The 20,523-nt window shown below is 45.4% G+C and overlaps 1 protein-coding gene across 6 annotated transcripts in view; it reads right to left on the bottom strand.

Annotated features, from left to right (window-relative positions):
• Positions 1-2,807, bottom strand: part of LOC120021210 (far upstream element-binding protein 3-like) — a 31,071-nt gene extending 28,264 nt beyond the window's left edge. For 4 of the 6 annotated variants that reach the window (XM_038964869.1, XM_038964865.1, XM_038964868.1 and 1 more), the window contains exon 1: positions 2,663-2,807. In XM_038964869.1, the coding sequence (XP_038820797.1) occupies positions 2,663-2,761 (99 nt within the window). In that variant the 5' untranslated portion in view covers positions 2,762-2,807. The remainder of the gene's footprint in view (positions 1-2,662) is intronic. The other 2 variants (XM_038964870.1, XM_038964871.1) reach the window with 1 other exon arrangement.
• Positions 2,808-20,523: the final 17,716 nt, after the last annotated feature.

Raw genomic sequence — 20,523 nt, 5'->3', positions numbered from 1 at the left:
TAAGACAAGGGCTATTTTGGGGTGGAGTGCTATTTTAAGTTAGAAACAGTAGTGCTGAGCGATTAACCAGAATTCTGGTTAGGCGTGTTATACATTTATTAAACTAATTGACCTACGTCTGTTCAACTATTTGAATTCCCATTTTGGTTCTGTGCGCTCAAAGCGCAGTTTTTTATTTATTTAGATAAGAGAGATCATGCTCGAACTGCGCACTGTAGTAGGGAGTTGTAGTTTCCAATAGGCCAATATTCTACATAGTTTAGCAAAGAAAACATGGTAATTAACTACAATGACCATAATCCATTGTCTGGTCTGTGTGGGTCAGTCACAGAAAGAGAGAGGAGAGAGAACACACAATTGAGACAAATAGAGCTGTTGCTTCGAAGGCATCTACCTGAAAATATATCATTAAGTGACTGATAGTTGGTATTCAGTAGTCATAAAATGATGCCTTATTTATTTTGATGAACTACTAAAAACAGCGATTTTGTCAGACAGCAGCTCTATAGAGATGAGATGAAATAAAGTAATCAAATAAAACAAATGTAATATTTCATTAAAGTAATGTGAATTAATCATGGTTATGATAAGCAGTAATGGGCAGTCACTACCATCATTTATGAATTGTTTTATTCTGTGTTATAGCATTCAACCCACATAATGCATTTAAATATTTAAAAACATAATTGAAACGGAAAACTGATATTTTAAAAATCTAACTGAAACCAACCTCAAAAAGCACTAATTGCTCAGCACTAAGAAGCAGTGTATTGACATTTTTGGTCTTTGTACAGGCTGGCAGTAAAATGGGCAGTGTCTCTGGACCGGTTCTACTTTTCCCCCTATGGAGTTGATAAAAGCTAAATGGGCAAATGGCATGCATGGCTGTCCTATTCCTCTTCCCAGAAGCACAGACCTGGGGCCTACAGGGAAGGCGCAAGGGACAGCACGGTGCCACGGTTATCAGAGGAAAACTAAAACCTGACCCACAAGCGTGATGCATGACTACAAGGCCACACGCTTGTAGCTCATGGGATACGCACACAGCTGAGAGAGTTGGGGGAGAGACCTCAGGCATTATGAAATGGACACCAGTAGACCCAAACATGTGCTTATGCCATATGCTCATCTGGGTTTATTCGCAGGAGTGTGTCTTTGTCAGGGCGAATATGTTGTGAATATCTGGGTTAGTGTCGATTATGGTAATGAAGACTAATAGTTGCTTTTACAATACGCAGTTAGGAGGATTTCAGCTCATTATTTTCTTTGTCATATTTCCCTGGCCGAGACTATGTGAAAACAGGTGTGGGTTTTAGCCCTGGGAGTAAAGGCTTCACAAGAACTCGGCCCCGAGTGCAGATACCAACTAGGAAGGAATGGGGAGCGGTTGGCAGCTTTCCTTCACTGTTTCCAATAGCCTACGTCCTGAAGTTATAGTCATCGTAGGAAACTTTTACCATGTTGCATGCATGATACTGATATTTTAAATTGAATAATTTGCACAGTAGTAGCTATGTAGCTAGCTGTGGTTTGATGATCAATTGTAATATTGTAGTCGAATACAGAGAGTGTTTGAGGTTAAAGATGAATAAATTCTGAATAACTACAGTGCCTAGCATTTTTTCATCATATGCCCAAAATCACATTACTAACTTCGAGACGTCAAATAGTAGCTAGTTAGCTAGCTAAACAAATGCATAGGAAATATTGGAGGTTACAACTCGTTAGCTAACTAGCTAGTTAGTTACCGGTAGCTAATTCCGAGACTGGAGTAACGTTGTTGTAACGTTAGCTAACTAGTAGCTACTGACTGATAACGTCCATTACTATTTAGCTAGCTGACACCCTGGCTGCAAACAAAAGTTCAGTGTTCACATTTCCGCTAAACTAGACGGTCAACATTAGCTGTTGACGTTTCTAGCTAGTTAACCGTGCATGTTAACTGTCTGAATTTGTATAATCGAGGTTAGCTAGTTTTGCTACCAGACTGAAACACTCGATAGCTTAACAGCTAGCCAACGTTAACTCGGTACTGGATTCTGAAATTGTTTGACATGGCTACATCGCTGTAGTTAGCTAGCCAACTTATTTTATCCAGTGTAAATGTGCGAGTGGTTGCAATTTAACACATCGAGTTATCCGTTTTCTGCTATTAAGCTAACTTTTGACAGCGCGTGGCTGAAATAAGCTGATATTTCTGGCTTCACCACGAAACTAGGCCACGGCCATACCGGTAGTTTCTCGACGCTGGTGGTAAAAATAGTTAGCTAGTGCTAACTAGCTTCAACTTATGTGGCTTTACAACAGGTTGCAATTTGTTGCTTATGCCTTGCTTTAAAAAGTTACCCTCACCTCAGTTTTATGCAGTTGATTTCTATGTTGCGTCAATCATGCTTTGCCTAATTAAGTTGCTTAATTAATTAAGTTTTTATTGTGCGTCTTTTGGTCCGCATTCTCTTAATCTGCAGGCACAGCCATGCAAGTCACTTGGACCTAGTGTGGCTAGTTACTAGTTATATATACGGGCGAAGTGTGTTTTTTAGAGTAAAGGGGGTTCTGTGGGTGCGCTGGTAGAAAAAAAGTGCACTCCTCCACCACGCAGAATGGTCTTGTTCGTTTCTCGTCTGAAATCATTCGGTTTTTCTTCGTTGTAATGAATTACCTGTCGGGCCCGGTGTAAAGCGTCGGCGAAGCCATCTGCTTTCGTTCCAGGCTGAGCCACCGAGGCCTGTCCCTGTACCAACTCCGCCATCATCATCATCCCTACTACAGCAGCTCAGCGACACACCAAAAAAAAAAACTTTAGACTAGCGAGCAAATCAAGCAGCACACGCGCCGACCCCAGGAAGAAGAAGCTGAGCCCCTTTCTACACGATACCGCGAGATTCAGAACCATCCATTTTGGATAAATGTATTTGATGAAATCACGCGTTACTTGACAGATAGCAGTACCATTTTAACCGGAAGAAGTACTGATGGAGGTCAGATGGGTCGTCATTAGTTACCACAGCCACCACGTCATAAACTCCGCCTATTTCTAAATGTAACTTCTTAAAGATTCATTTCCTGGATGCTAAAATTATAATAGGTCGCCTAATTTCAGTTTATGTGACAAAACAAGCACGTATAGTGTAGATAATCATTGTAAACCGCTGTGAAATATATTTTCCATAACCAAAGTACTGTATTTTCAGCTGTGTTTAGCTGGTGTACAAAATCGAAAGTAAAATACGCAAATATGAAACTTAAGACCAGGAAGCATAGAAATAGCGCACATTGAACACATCTAAACAGGAATAGCGCACATAGAACAGATATACCGCTTCTTAGACTTGCTTAGACCCTAACCCTATGTGAATTTGGTCACGTCACCCAAAAAGTTACATATTGCAGCTGTAAAATGTCATTTTAAACCTAACCTTAATCACACTGTTAACTTTATGCCCAACCTTAACTTTAAATTAAGACAACATTTCTATTAAATTTTTTCACAAATTTCACAAATACAATAGAGCCAAATTTGACTTTGGGTCTGTGGTAACTAGTGGAAACCGGTCAGATGGTGGTGGGTTATGTTTCATGATATTGGATCGCTCCAATATATTGGTATCACTCCGTGGCGGAGGGATACATTCGAGGTAAGGATTTACAGATTCACTCCGGTGTACCTGTGTCACAGCTGGGGTCCGCCCCTATATATAGACCCCATGGCCGTGACACATGATCTCTTTAATTTTCTCGGCGGATGTCCGTATGGTTTGAGGTACAAACTTTCTGAAGTTCTCTTGGTAAGTCGCTTGGTAAGGGTAATATCTTGCATGGAAGTATACTCACTGGCTGTTTGCAGCCTGGAGCCCTCCTCTTGAGTGCTCCGCGCGCGTTTGATCTGTGTCTTCCGCCCGTGGTTTGTCGTACTTGTTTCGTTAGCGTTACAAAACGACTCCGTGTGCATCCATTAGTATGGTGGCTCTTGCTACTACAAAATGTAATTTACCTTTCACAACTTGCCGACTGGCTTGGTCTATGTGTGTGTTGTGAATTGCTTTAACATGCCAGAGGCGTGGGTTCTGTGCTAATTACCCTGCTATTTTCTTTCATGTTATTTCCTCTGCAGTGTAAGAGTATCATGGTGGGCTTTCCACTACGTAGAGTCATTAACTTTTGAGTTCCTAAACGGAGTTACTCCAACATATGGCTGTTTTTACTGCTTGGATATTAAACCGGCTAGGTAATATTGCAGTTGGAGTAAATCAAATCCATTACCTGTTTGTTTTTTTGTCTGCCTGTTTTTCCCACACAGGTTTTCCCTGTTTTTTTGCAGAGGTACTGGGTAATTTATCCCTCACCAGGTTCCTATTCCTCACTGGGTTACTACACCGGGTTCCTCTGCCATGGGCGCAGGTGGTTACCTCCCGGCGCCGTCTCTGGCTGGCCCAATCCCATCTCCCAGCTGCTCTCCAGAGAACAATTGCCACTCTACCCATCACCCTAGGGCTGACGTTTGGCTCAGGGGTTGATGACGTTCTGGAGCAGACCAATAAGGGTCGTAGGGACCGGGGGACCCTGAGACGGTTCATGCCGCCTCCTCAGGCCCCGGGTCCAAGGCAGACGGACTGTCGCCATCCACCTGCACCCGAATGACGGTGGGGTCCGTCTCCTTCCCCATCGCCTCGTGCTGAGGGACGACAGCGGGGAGGGGCACAGCGTGCGGTGGATCAACAACATGTCAACTGTCACCGCCATAGGGGTGTGCCTGGGGGACCCAGGCGCTCAGAGTGCCAGAGGAGAGGAGGGCCCCGGCAGGACCCTTGACAAACCTTCCCCCGGCCTCGGCCGCTTCTCCCGGTTTCAAAGAGCGAAGTGGGAGGAGGGTGTGGAGTCCCCCTGGGTGTTGTCCACAATGCTCAAGGGGTACGGACTATAATTCCGGACATCAGAACGGCTAAGTGGGTTCTACTCCATTTATTTTGTGATCCCAAAAAGAGACGGAGGGTTGATTCTGATTCTGGACCTCCGCAACCTCAATGGGTACTTGAAGGTACTGAGGTTCCACATGCAGTCCCCAGCCCGTGTGTTGCAGAATGTGTTCAGGGATCAGTGGTTTGTTATGCTGGACCTGAGGGATGCGTACTTCCATGTTCCTGTTCACCAAGCTTATTGGCAGTACCTCCGATTTGCTTTCGAAGGGACGGCTTACGAATTCATGGTTCTTCCCTTCGGCCTCTCCTTTGCACCCCGCACTTTCACAAAGTGCATGGACGCTGTCCTGGCACCTCTCACATCCCGAGGATTATTGATCCTCAATTACCTGGACGATTGGCTGATTTGTGCCCTGACCAGGACCCAGGTGCTGTCAGAGACATGCTCCTGACCCACATCGGCAGGCTGGGCACGACGAGTCGTCGTCTGACGCCCACACAGAGGGTGGCCTTCATTGGCATGGAACTGGACTCAGTTCTCATAAGAGCATGCCTGCCCACCAGAAGGGTTCAGGCGATCTTATCTTGCTTCAACCACTTTCGCCAGGGGCGGGTGGTATCCGCCCTGACCTGCCAACGCCTGTTGGGCCTGCTGACGGTGGCCTCGTTGCTGATTCCCCTGGGCCTGCTCCATATTCGGCCTCTTCAACGGTGGTTCAATTCCCACCGACTGCACCCGAAGCGCCACCGTTACCGCCAGCTGCGGGTGACTGCACAGTGCCTCGGGCATTGTTGAGGTGGCACTGTTTCTCCTTTCTCTTAGGGGGTGGAGATGCTGAGGATGTGTTGCTGGTCAGCACAGACCCCTCCCAGATCGGCTGGGGGGGTGTGGCCAAAGGCAAGTAGGCAAGGGGCTGTTGGCTACCCCCTTGAAGCGGCAGGCACATCAATACACTAGAGCTCCGAGCTGTACTGCTGGCCATGCAGTCTTTCCTTCCTCATCTGAAGGGAAGACATGTCCTGGTGAGAACGGACAACACCACATGTGTGGCTTACATCAACCATCAGGGTGGACTGAGGTCCCACCGCCTCTATCTTATGGCATGAGAGCTCCTTCTCTGGTGCAGCACCTGTGTGATTAGTTTAGGAGAGCGCAGGTGGACCTGTTTGCCTCCCTGGACAATGCACACTGCCCCCTGTGGTACTCTGTCGGAGCCACCAGGGCCTCTGGGCTTGGATGCTCTGGCTCACAATTGGCCAGGGCTGGAGCTTTACGCATTTCCCCTGATCCAGGGTGTGCCAGACAGGACCAGGATGGCGGAGCATCCTCTGCTGCTGGTGGCCCCATACTGTCTCAGACGACCCTGGTTCAGCCTTCTCCTGTCCCTGTTGTCTGGGGCCTTCTCCTGTACCTGTTGTCTGGGGCACCTTGGCAAATGCCCCTGAGATCTGACCTGCTGTCTCAGGCCGGGGGAACTCTGTGGCATCCGAGAACGCACCGCCTCAGTCTGTGGGCTTGGCCGCTGAACGACACCAATGGTCCATGTTAGGGCTACAGGAGGGTGTAATGTACACCATGCAGAGCACAAGAGCACCGGCTACAACTGCGGCATACCAGTTGCGCTGGCGGTTGTTCTGCTTTTGGTGCACTGGTATTGAGGTTGTGCCCGAGTCATGTGGGGTGCAGTATGTCCTCCCAATACCTGCAGTCTCGCTTGGATGAGGGCTTGGCAGCCTCTACACTTTGAGGGTATTTGGCTGCTATATCTATCAATCAATCAATCAAGTTTATTTTATATAGCCCTTCGTACATCAGCTAATATCTCGAAGTGCTGTACAGAAACCCAGCCTAAAACCCCAAACAGCTAGTAATGCAGGTGTAGAAGCACGGTGGCTAGGAAAAACTCCCTAGAAAGGCCAAAACCTAGGAAGAAACCTAGAGAGGAACCAGGCTATGAGGGGTGGCCAGTCCTCTTCTGGCTGTGCCGGGTGGAGATTATAACAGAACTATGCCAAGATGTTCAAAAATGTTCATAAGTGACAAGCATGGTCAAATAATAATCATGAATAATTTTCAGTTGGCTTTTCATAGCCGATCATTAAGAGTTGAAAAACAACAGGTCTGGGACAGGTGGCGGTTCCATAACCGCAGGCAGAACAGTTGAAACTGGAATAGCAGCAAGGCCAGGCGGACTGGGGACAGCAAGGAGTCACCACGCCCGGTAGTCCCGACGTATGGTCCTAGGGCTCAGGTCCTCCGAGAGAAAGAAAGAGAGAAGGAGAAAATTAGAGAGAGCCAAGATTTTCAAAATGTTCATAAATGACAAGCATGGTCAAATAATAATCAGGAATAAATCTCAGTTGGCTTTTCATAGCCGATCATTAAGAGTTGAAAACAGCAGGTCTGGGACAGGTAGGGGTTCCGTAACCGCAGGCAGAACAGTTGAAACTGGAATAGCAGCAAGGCCAGGCGGACTGGGGACAGCAAGGAGTCATCATGCCCGGTAGTCCTGACGTATGGTCCTAGGGCTCAGGTTCTCAGAGAGAGAGAAAGAAAGAGAGAACGAGAGAATTAGAGAGAGCATACTTAAATTCACACAGGACACTGGATAAGACAGGAGAAGTACTCCAGGTATAACCAACTGACCCTAGCCCCCCGACACATAAACTACTGCAGCATAAATACTGGAGGCTGAGACAGGAGCGGTCAGGAGACACTGTGGCCCCATCCGAAGATACCCCCGGACAGGGCCAAACAGGAAGGATATAACCCCACCCACTTTGCCAAAGCACAGCCCCCGCACCACTAGAGGGATATCTTCAACCACCAACTTACAATCCTGAGACAAGGCCGAGTATAGCCCACAAAGATCTCCACCACAGCACAAACCAAGGGGGGGCGCCAACCCAGACAGGAAGATCACGTCAGTAACTCAACCCACTCAAGTGGCGCACCCCTCCTAGGGACGGCATGAAAGCACCAGTAAGCCAGTGACTCAGCCCCTGTAATAGGGTTAGAGGCAGAGAATCCCAGTGGAGAGAGGGGAACCGGCCAGGCAGAGACAGCAAGGGCGGTTCGTTGCTCCAGAGCCTTTCCGCCTACCAGGCTTGTGGGGTGGATGGACAGGCCAGTGGGGCGCCATCCTTTGGTCTCCAGGTTTATGAAGGGCGTTCGTCGCCTGTGTCCACCTAGGACCTGCTCAATGGCGAACTGGGATCTGGATGTGGTCTTGGCAGCTTTGGCAAAGCTGCCTTTCGAACCATTGGAGTTTGCCTCCCTGAAACACCTCTCTATGAAGGTGGCTTTCTTGGTAGCGATTACTTCCATGAAGTGGGTGCGCTCCATGCTCTTTCAGTGCTACCGGATGGACCCCGGTGGGAGGAGTATATCTCTCCACCCCAACCCTTCATTCCTCCCGAAGGTTCTGTCAGACAGGCATGTGAACATCCCTTTCATCCTGTATGCTTACAACCCCCTGGGAGTGGCGAGGGAGTCAGGGCCTCCCTCCGGCATGCTGTGCCCTGTGCGGGCACTGGCTGCCTATGTGGAGCAGACTCGGTCAGTGAGAACAACACACCAGCTCTTTGTTTGCTATGCTGAGAGTCCTGGGGGCTGGGTTATCGAAGCAGAGGCTCTCTCACTGGATCGTGGACACGATTACGACAGCATACCGCCTGGCTGGCAGGCCAGTGCTGGGATCTGTGGTGGCACATTCAACGCGAGGTGTGGCTGCGTCTTGGGCTCTACTGAGAGGAGTGTCCCTCACTAATATCTGTGCTGGGGCCAGCTGGACTTTGCTAGATACTATTGGGTAAATGTGGCACCTCCCCTCTGCGGTTGGTTCAGCGGTCCTGGGTATCGCCTCCCCTTCCCAGGGACTGGGCCAAGACCCCCCTTCCACATTGACGGCCCCTGCGTCTCGGTCCCGCACTGGGACTTCGCCGTTGGCTGGCCAGGTCCCTCTAGCACCAACTAAATCTGGTACTGGTATACCAATATATTGGAGTGATCCAATATAGTGAAAAATAACGAAGGTTACGTATGTAACCACAGTTGTGAGCTGTATGGATCACTCCAATCCTCTATGGCACTACAGGCGCCTCAGAAATGATGTAGAGAACGTGTGTTGCGGCCATGGGGTCCATATATAGGGGAGGACCCCAGCCGTGACACAGGTGTACACAGGAGTGAATCTGTAAATCGTCACCTCAGATGTATCCCTCCACTGCGGAGTGATACCAATATATTGGCGTGACCCATATAGCTCACATAACCGTGGTTACATACAGCTGAAGTCGGAAGTTTACATACACTTAAGTTGGAGTCATTAAAACTCGTTTTTCAACCATGACACAAATTTCTTGTTAAACTATAGTTTTGGCAAGTCGGTTAGGACATCTACTTTGTGCATGACACAATTAATTTTACCAACAATTATTTACAGACAGGTAATTTCACTTATAATTCACTATCACAATTCCAGTGGGTCAGAAGTTTACATACACTAAGTTGACTGTGCCTTTAAACAGCTTGGAAAATTCCAGAAAATTATGTCATGGCTTCAGAAGCTTCTGATAGGCTAATTGACATCATTTGAGTCAATTGGAGGTGTACCTGTGGATGTATTTCAAGGCCTACCTTCAAACTCAGTGCCTCTTTGCTTGACATCATGGGAAAATCAAAAGAAATCAGCCAAGACCTCAGAAAAATGATTGTAGACCTCCACAAGTCTGGTTCATCCTTGGGAGAAATTTCCAAACGCCTGAAGGTACCACGTTCATTTGTACAAACGATAGTACACAAGTATAAACACCATGGGACCATGCAGCCGTCATACCTCTCAGGAAGGAGGCGCGTTCTGTCTCCTAGAGACAAACGTACTTTGGTGCGAAAAGTGCAAATCATTCCCAGAACAACGGCAAAGGACATTGTGAAGATGCTGGAGGAAACAGGTATAAAAGTATCTATATCCACAGTAAAACGAGTCCTATATCGACATAACCTGAAAGGCCGCTCAGCAAGGAAGAAGCCACTGCTCCAAAACCGCCATAAAAAAGCCAGACTACGGTTTGCAACTGCACATGGGGACAAAGATCGTACTTTATGGAGAAATGTCCTCTGGTCTGATGAAACAAAAATAGAACCGTTTGGCCATAATGACCATCGTTATGTTTGGAGGAAAAAAGGGGAAGCTTGCAAGCCGAAGAACACCATCTCAACCGTGAAGCACGGGGGTGGCAGCATCATGTTGTGGGGCTGCTTTGCTGCAGGAGGGACTGGTGCACTTCACAAAATAGATGGCATGAGTAAGGAAAATTATGTGGCTATATTGACGCAACATATCAAGACATCAGTCAGGAAGTTAAAGCTTTGTCACAAATGGGTCTTCCAAATGGACAATGACCCCAAGCATACTTCCAAAGTTGTGGCAAAATGGCTTAAGCACAACAAAGTCAAGGTATTGGAGTGGCAATCACAAAGCCCTGACCTCAATCCTATAGAAAAGTTGTGTGCAGAAATGAAAAAGCATGTGCGAGCAAGGAGGCCTACAAACCTGACTCAGTTACACCAGCTCTGTCAGGAGGAATGGGCCAAAATGTACCCAACTTATTGTGGGAAGCTTGTGGAAGGCTACCCAAAACGTTTGACCCAAGTTAAACAATTTAAAGGTAATGCTACCAAATACTAGTTGAATGTATGTAAACTTCTGACCCACTGGGAATGTGATGAAAGACAAAAGCTGAAGTAAATCATTCTCTACTATTATTCTGACATTTCACATTCTTATAATAAAGTGGTGATTCTAACTGACCTAAGATGAGGATTTTTTACAAGGATTAAATGTCAGGAATTGTGAAACTGAGTTTAAATGTATGTAAACTTTCGACTTCAACTGTACGTAACCTTTTGATTTTTAAAGAGCACGAGCAGCATGTTGATCAATATGAAAATGTTTGATTACATGAGGCATTAGGTGTGAATGTGTTTATATGTTTTGGAATACTCTTTAGGAATGTTTTTGTATAAAAATAAGTACAAGCTGATGTGTATTTTTAAACTTGCCCACTTAGTATGCAGTAGCACTACACTGTTTTACCGATGTTTGGCTAAATAAATATGAATTGTTTCCAGGTAAAAAAAATGTACCACTTCCTCACATCGCCCTTGTCACTGAGCTAACAGTGCGTATGGTCTTGAATTTGACCAGGTCACAGGATTTATATAACTGGCAAAACATTTTCAAACAAATTTGCAGTTTTATGTTAATTTTCTTCTGTTACTATTTGTGTGACCTCCTTTGTTAAACACTAAATGTAGCCTACTCAGATAATGGTCTACAAGGAAATTGGTTTTAAAATGTTTTTTTTGTGTGTTACAATTGCCTCCACAGTTGGCTAAATGTGTCTGTTTTTGCATGCAGGCCTATTCCTTATGAGTAAAGACGTGTTTTATTGTGTAATATGGGTGGAGACCATCGTGTAACCAATCTGGTTGGACCCAAAACAGTTGACATGTAAGCCTACAGAGATGAAAATTGAGGAATATTGATTTTCCTTCTCATTTTCTCCTTGCACATGTGGAAACATCTATCGTTACACATCTGGCAGACTCCAGCACTTTGGAGAGAGGCAAGTAAAATTGCCTCAAATTTATAGATGTTTATGCAAAACAGCTCATGTTCCTTAAATTCCATCCAATCCCAATGCTACAAGAACAAGATGCAAGTAGGCCTCACTCCAAAATTAATTTGGAGACAAACTGAATGTATAATGAAAGCACATTTGTTTGAGTAGCATAATTTTTTTTATTGTCCAAGGAATGCAGTGCTTTACATTTCCCCTGAAAATGCAAACAATGTGTTCTCTGTATGTACACCGAGTACACCAAACATTAGGAACACCTTCCTAATATTGAGTTGCACCCCCTTCTGCCCACAGAACAGCCTCAATTCATCAGGGTATGGACTCAACAAGGTGTTGAACGTGTTCCTTGGGGATGCTGGCCCATGTTGACTCCAGTGCTTCCTAACAGTTGTGTCAAGTTAGCTGGATGTCCTTTGGGTGGTGGACCATTCTTGATACACATGGGAAACTGTTGAGCATAAAAAACCCAGCAGTGTTGCAGTTCTTGACACAAACTGGTGAGCCTGGCACCTACTGCCATACCCTGTTTAAAGGCACTTAAATATTTTGTCTTGCCCATTCACCCTCTCAATGGCACACATACACAATCCATGTCTCAATATTTAAAAATCCTCCTTTAACCTGTCTCCTCCCCTTCATCTACACTGATTTGAAGTGGATTTAACAAGTGACATCAATAAGGGATCATAGCTTTCACCTGGATTCAGATGGTCAGTCTGTCATGGAAAGAGCAGGTATTCTTAATGTTTTGTATACTCAGTGTATAGTATGTGTGGGATATAAACATGTGTGTCAATGTTGGGGGGTGCTTGGACATGACTGATTAGGGTGGCCTGTGAGACAAGGAGATTGACATTCCCTTGGTCTGCTACCTCTTACGGACACAGAGATATCAATTTTCCTGCCTACTCAGCCTCATGCATTTTATCACATCCCAAAAAAAGAGAAGAAATTAAGTGGCTGAGAAGTAGGGGTTCCCATTACCATAGCCAGACTGACACCACTAAATTAAGATCTCACATTTTTGTGAAGTATGATCTTGCGCCGCTATTGCTACCATGTGCTCGACAATGTATTCAGACTCAGGGATGGGTAGGAATGGAAGTAAAATTCACACAGAACCATTAGAGATTCGGCCGCCTGCAGCCCCCAGTCTCTCTCCCAGCGGTACAGGAGAACAAGGATAGCCAAAGCAGGTGTGGTGGGCCTCTGGAGTCCTGCCAGTCAACAGTGGGAACTTTCATGAGAATGGAGGGGATGGTGGGGTGTGCAGAGTGTGGTTACCATATGAGGCTGATCAAGTGTCATGTTGCTCCCTCTCCTCTCCATTATTGTTGAGAAGGGTCTCTTGTCTCCTGGGTCGTCTGTGGTGAAATGTACAGACTTTCTCACTGTGTGTGTGTCTGTGGTAAGAGCTAAGCTTTACAACAACATGCTGAAGAATAACCAACCTGTGGGATTCCTTCCAAATGACAAAAACATGGCTTTCCTCTGAATGTTCCACTTGCTTCAGGCTTGTGACGTAGATCTATCACAGTATAAATGGGTTAGGGGGAATAAATGCACACATGCAATTGTCAGTCTCTATGACTGCATTTAGACAGGCAGCCCAATTCTGATATTTTTTTAATTCATTGATCTTTTAACCAATCGGATGAGCTCTGAAAAAGATCTGATGTGATTGGTCAATAGACCAATTAGTGGAAAAATATCAGAATTGGGCTGCCTGTCTAAATGCAACCCAGGTGTTTGAACTGGTTTCGAGTGAAGTACAGTACTGCTAAGCTTACACATTCATGCAGTTGTGAAAAAAGCATACAAGCATACATATGACTGCTAATTTTCTTTTTAAAATGCACTTGTTGATATGAGTGAGGATGTGCACCTTTCTCAGTGTTTTATCAAAAGACAATATAAAACATATTGGTTGCTTACGAGCTATGATATCAGTGGTATATGAGTAACTGAGCACAGATGGTCAGAGGACAACAGATGGCCAAAACTTTGAACATTGACACTGTCACTCATTAAATGACAGACATACTAAACTCAGCAAAAAAAGAAACGTCCTCTCACTGTCAACTGCGTTTTTATTTTCAACAAACTTAACATGTGTAAATATTTGTATGAACATAACAAGATTCAACAACTGAGACATGAACTGAACAAGATCCACAGACATGTGACTAACAGAAATGGAATAATGTGTCCCTGAACAAAGGGGGGGTCAAAATCAAAAGTCAGTATCTGGTGTGGCCACCAGCTACATTAAGTACTGCAGTGCATCTCCTCCTCATGGACTGCACCAGATTTGCCAGTTCTTGCTGTGAGATGTTACCCCACTCTTCCACCAAGGCACCTGCAAGTTCCCGGACATATCTGTGGGGAATGGCCCTAGCCCTCACCCTCCGATCCAACAGGTCCCAGAAGTGCTCAATGGAATTGAGATCCGGGCTCTTCGCTGGCCATGGCAGAACAGACATTCCTGTTTAGCAGGAAATCACGCACAGAACAAGCAGTATGGCTGGTGGCATTGTCATGCTGGAGGGTCATGTCAGGATGAGCCTGCAGGAAGGGTACGACATGAGGGAGGAGGATGTTGTCCCTGTAATGCACAGCGTCGAGATTGAGCTTGTTGTCATTGCAGGCAGTCTGATGATGCTGTGACACACCATGACGGACCCTCCACCTCAAAATCGATTCCGCTCCTGAGTACAGGCCTCGGTGTAACGCTCATTCCTTCGACAATAAACGCGAATCTGACCATCACCCCTGGTGAGACAAAACCGCGACTCGTCAGTGAAGAGCACTTTTTGCCAGTCCTGTCTGGTCCAGCGACGGTGGGTTTGTGCCCATAGGTGACGTTGCCGGTGATGTCTGGTGAGGACCTGCCTTACAACAGGACTACAAGCCCTCAGTCCAGCCTCTCTCAGCCTATTGCGGACAGTCTACGCACTGATGGAGGGATTGTGCGTTCCTGGTGTAACTCGGGCAGTTGTTGCCATCCTGTACCTGTCCCACAGGTGTGATGTTCGGATGTACTGATCCTGTGCAGGTGTTACACGTGGTCTGCCACTGCGAGGATGATCAGCTGTTCATCCTGTCTCCATGTAGCGCTGTCTTTGGCGTCTCACTGTACGGATATTGCAATTTATTGCCCTGGCCACATCTGCAGTCCTCATGCCTCCTTGCAGCATGCCTAAGGCATGTTCACGCAGATGAGCAGGGACCCTGGGCATCTTTCTTTTGGTGTTTTTCAGAGTCAGTAGAAAGGCCTCTCTTTGGTGTCCTAAGTTTTCATAACTGTGACCTTAATTGCCTACCGTCTGTAAACTGTTAGTGTCTTAATGACCGTTCCACAGGTGCATGTTCATTAATTGTTTATGGGTTATTGAACAAGCATGGGAAACAGTGTTTAAACCCTTTACAATGAAGATCTGTGAAGTTATTTAGATTTTTACGAATTATCTTTGAAAGACAGGGTCCTGAGAGAGACGTTTCTTTTTTTGCTGAGTTTAAATGCTTTGATTGAGCTACATTATAGATGACCCCAGAACCATGAAATATCCAGATGTTGGGCTTGTTCAGTAATCACTTTGGAAAAAGAAACATATTTGGACAGAAGCTATAAATAAGAAGCTACTTTAACACCATTTTGAAATGTCAACATCTCAGAAAATGCAGGATTATGAAAACAGTACCTCTCTGGGGATTATTGGGAAATAGAAAGGTTAAACACAAACACTCGCACACTTATCCCAGTTGCCTCTGATTATTTCACCCTCTCCCCCAGAAGAAGGGGCCATATAGAACTATAATTGCAGTATCTCTCAGCATGTATGTGGAATTCTGAAGGCAGGATACATACAGGGATATTGTTTCATTGAGAACCCTCTTCGGTATCTCTATCTCTGTCCAGCTTTCAGTTTTCCTTCAAATACAAATCATTGTCTATGGAGAGAGGAAATATCCCCCCAAAAAATGTTCATAAAATGCAACTTCAAAAGGAAGTAAAGGGAAAGATCATTTTCAGTACCAGTGTAATTGTAAGAAAACTACAGACAATAGGAAATGAAAAAGGAGATCAGGCAGGAGAAAAAGGCATCTGATCAGTAAGTATCACTTTGATGTGAAAAAGAACAGAGAAATGAAATGAAACTGTATGATGGCTGGAGAAGGAGTACCTTAAAATAAAAAATCCTGAAATTCAAAAAAAAAATATTGACAGGTGAATATTTGAAAACAGACAGTCGTTCTCCAATGACAGGAAATGTACACGTTTACCTCCTTATTTCCCCCCTTGTCTTTTCAGCTTCCTCAGCCTCCAACCCCCAGCCACTTTGCTTTGATTCAGCTCTGTATCTGTATTTTAAATGACTCAATTACATTGGATCCTGTGGTGAAAATTATGGATGTTTTCCACTATTTCTCTCTCTCCTCTGGGACAGCATGACCCTGCCCTGCCACCAATCAACCCCACCTCTTCCCTCCACCAATCTTTCCTGCCCCACCTGTCCTACTCTTCTTTCCCCAGCTCTTTCCTCTGAAAATTTTCACTTTATTGTGTGTCTATCTGCGACAGAGGAAATAATAGCTAATTGGGCTTGTGTGTGAGCTCTATTCGCCGTGAACTGACAGTGTTTGGCTGCTGTTTTTCCAGCAGCTAAAGCTTCGCCTGTCATCACTGCATAAGTCAGAGTCTAGCTAGAGTGTATCCTTTCAATGACAGGAGCCCACAGTGCTTCCAGCCATTCAAAGCCACCCAGACAGAAATGAACACACACATCAGCAGGAATAGTAAACAGAATAGTCTTTATTCTTTAAAAGCAACAGACGTTTCCCTTCAGGCTCACAGTTTACAACCCTGGTTAATCAGGCTCACAGTTCACAACCTTGGTTAATGTGTATGTCTGTTTCCACAACAACGAAAAGGAATGTTACATGGAAACGAAAATAACGTCAAGGAACTATTCATAAAATGCAAGTTGTACCGGTTGATTATTCTCTCTCATTGTGTGAGAAAGACATGGATCCACAATTGAATTCTGTCTCATTAGAATCTCTGTTGAAAAGCAAATGAAATATGAGGTGCTTTATCTAGCCCTCTAGTGGTGAAAGTTATCCATATATATATATACTATTGCACGGTGTATTTCCCTGATTACACTACTGCTCTAAAGTGGTCATTAAGAAAAAAGTGGCTCTGATGAAGATTTCAGAATGTGCGAAGATGCTAACAAGACACACTCCAACCGACCACTGCCAATCAGCATCAGTCATTACACCACATGCACATATACAGTACACTGAGCAAACATTCTGAACATCTTCCTAATATTGAGTTCCACCCCCTATTGCCCTCAGAACAGCCTCAATTCGTTGGGGCATGACTCTACAAGGTGTCGAATGGATGCTGGCTCATGTTGATTCCAATGCTTCCCACATTTGTGTCAAGTTGGCTGGATGTCCTTTGGGTGATGGACCATTCTTGATACATGCGAATAACTGTTGAGCATGAAAAACCCAGCAGCGTAGCATTTCTTCACACAAACCGGGGCGTCTGGCACCTACTACCATACCCCGTTCAAAGGCACTTATATTTTCTCTTGCCCATTCACCCTCTGAATGGCACACATACACAATCCATTTGTCTCAAGGCTTAAGTATCCTTCTTTAACCTGCCTCCACTTCATCTACACTGATTGAAGGGGATTTAACAAGTGACATCAATAAGGGATCATAACTTTCCCCTGGTCAGTATGTCATGGAAAGAGCAATGTTTTGTATACTCATTGTAAACAGGGCCATTAAACATTAAAATCACCTTCCTAGGGATACACTCACACTCAAGCAGGATCACCACCTTGAACCTGATAGGCCACTCATCCATTCACCACCTCTTCCAGAAACAAATCGAAGGACATAATGAGTGTGCCTGCTAACAAACCAGCAGACTCCAGGGAGGGAGCTGGAGAGCGTAGTCACTGCCAGGGAGATAAATCTATTGATTTGAGATAAACATACTACATTACTGCTGCCCTGGGGAGTTGGGTTTTGGAGCTGGTCTGAGACCACAGGGCAGCTGGTTATGGGATAGAGACCAGACCCCTCTGATCCTGGCTGCTTCTCCCTGGTGAGATCTGTGAAGACTTCCTGGCTGCACACTCCCTCTATGGAACTGGCTGGGGGAGGAAAGCCCCTCTTAGAGAAGCTTTAAACCCCATGGATTTGTCATCTATGGATTTGTATTGGTCTGAATGGGGCACAGGGCAAACCATCATTCACATCTATCCCTACATGAACACTGTTGTGACAAAGATGGAGAGGTATGAATGGGGTGGAGTAGACAGCAGGTAACATTTATTTATTTAACCTTAATTTAACTAGGCAAGTCAGTTAAGAACACATTCTTATTTACAATGATGGCCTATGAACAGTGGGTTAACTGCCTTGTTCAGGGGCAGAATGACAGATGTTTACCTTGTCAGCTCGGGGATTCAATCTAGCAACCTTTCGGTTACTGGCCCAACACTCTAACCACAAGCCTATCTTCCGCCCCTAACATATCTGTTAAAATACTATTGTGAATATGAAAAGTTTAGAAAAGTATGTTGGATAATATTTAGCAGATGATGAAATACAACAGAATTCCTGTGCAGTGACCACATTGTAAATCTACCAAACTTTCCAACATATTTAAATCTTGCATTTTGGTGAACAAGATTCAGCCTGGCCACAAAGACCTCGTAGACCAAGAAAAAGTTAATCTGGCATTGTAAAAGGCTATCGATTAGCCCTGGCCCCAGGGGGACAGACCCTATAAGTCTAGTTGCTGTAACAGGAGACAGGGAATCCCAAACACTCATTAACCCTCTCAGATGGGCAACATTAAGCAGGAGGCAAAATATTTATAATTTTCCATCAATATTTCATCACTGGCTGTGTCCAAACAAAGACAAGGCTTTGACCATAATGGTCCTACATCCGTTTATAGATTTTGGGGAGAGGAAGTAACATACCAGTGTCCTTTGACACCAGAAATAAGTCTGTCCCAACCGCCGTGAACACAGGATCCATGCATATTAGATAGCTAGGTTGTCCTACAGTCAAGTACTGTAGAATAAGCACTGCAAAAGGAGAGGCTGTTATGTTTCTCTGATACACTTTCACAGCCTGGGTTTGCTTCACATTAAACATACTGCAACTCATATGTCGAACACGGTGGTGGACTTGGCAAGGCATCTTCGGTGTCACATGTCACTGTCTGTGAAACCTTATACCATCCTCACATCTCATCACAGTGGGATTAAGTCACCTAATGCCTACATCCATTAATCCCAGCGGTTCCACTTAACACAGAACAGTATATAGTAAGTCAGAACCAATCTGTGGTGTGTCTCGGCCTGTCGTAAATCTCCCCGACTCACTCTGCAGTGAGAGGATGACCTCATTGTCTTTTCCTGGCCCATTAGCTTTCTGGGGAAACCTCTGGGGACCGTTGTTAACCCCTCTGGTGCTGGATCAGGCAGCATTACACTCCATCCCAACCAGGTGGAATTGGTTTCATATTCTAAAATATTGATGGACTAATTTGCTCTACATGCTATGCAGATAATGTCACACATTGGTTTCATAACATTGAGGATTACATGCATATTATTTGGGTGCATTTCGACAGTCAAAAGTGTCTGCCTCCCCACACATCATTTGCACTGATCTGTAAACCAAGGGGAGTTGAAGGCAATAAGGTACATGCATACTGTGAATTTTATTTAACCCATCCGGCTCCTTCCTCAGTGCCAATCTACTCTGCACCCAGAACCAAAAGTTCATGTGAGACCCCGCCTCTTAATGTTTCCATCTGTCAGGAGAGACTACCTCAGTGCAGACGGAGTGAACACAGGGAAGGAATGCGCTCATGCGTTACTGCCACTCTTCCAGGTGTCTAGCTGGGAACCGTGGACGCAGGGTCTACACTCCCAGTCCCAGGGTGAAGTGCACTACAGACATAATAGAGAAAGCTTATGGGGCTGTCGTCTTAGGTTACAGGTTCACCATAATGATGGGACCTGCCTTGCATTCTAATTGCAGGTAATTGACCTCCTGTGGACTGTTATTGTTCCAGCTTCTTTTGTGCTGGCTGCCGTTTAGAGCAGAGGTCAGTGAACCTGGGACCCCTGACTCCTCCAGACAGGTAGGCTAGGATTAAATGACCCAAGACGTTCTGTTAGAGAATAGACTCATCTTCTGTGCTTAATAGACCCCCAGCTCTCCCTCCTTTACTGTTACATTGTTTGCCATTAACTTCAGTTTACAGAAAACTTTATGAGGATGACTTGATTGAAGATATTGTTTCTCATTCAGTTATACACTTTAGAGCAGGTACAGATGAATTCCGAGAGAAATAAAAAAATATGTATAATTTGAACAATTCACAATTTGAGATATCGCAGTTACAAATTGGACTACAGTCCATGTCGTTCACATTTTTCACTACAGCAGAGACAAATCACCTGCACCCGTGCACCCTCTCTGTCACAAAATACTAGAGGATCCGTCTCAAGAGGCCACAGTAACCTGGGAACAATGGTGTCCTTTGTGTGCAGTGAGAGAGTGACAGAGAGTGAAGGTCTGCTCCTACGGAGACAGACAGAAGAGCATCCATTAGGGCTCCATTCAGGGACGCCGTTGACTTTCATGTCGTCCCATTGTGGCGCTGCTCCTTGGAGAGGCTGACACAGAGTGGGTAATGAGGGGTAATTGACTCAGGGTCAAGGATGATTAATTCCCTTGGTCAGGTGTCCTCGCTTTCATACCTGACAGAGACGCAGGCTGCCGTGAAGCCACAGGCGGGCGGGCAGAGCGGAGCAGGAGGCTGGCTGGCGCTGAAACACGAGACACAGGCAACACACACGGTACACACTGCCCAGGCCGTTCTCATGATGTCATCCAATCCTTG

Source organism: Salvelinus namaycush, chromosome 26, assembly GCF_016432855.1.
Source record: "Salvelinus namaycush isolate Seneca chromosome 26, SaNama_1.0, whole genome shotgun sequence".
NCBI lineage: Eukaryota > Metazoa > Chordata > Actinopteri > Salmoniformes > Salmonidae > Salvelinus > Salvelinus namaycush.
This window is presented reverse-complemented; position numbering and strand designations above follow the sequence as displayed.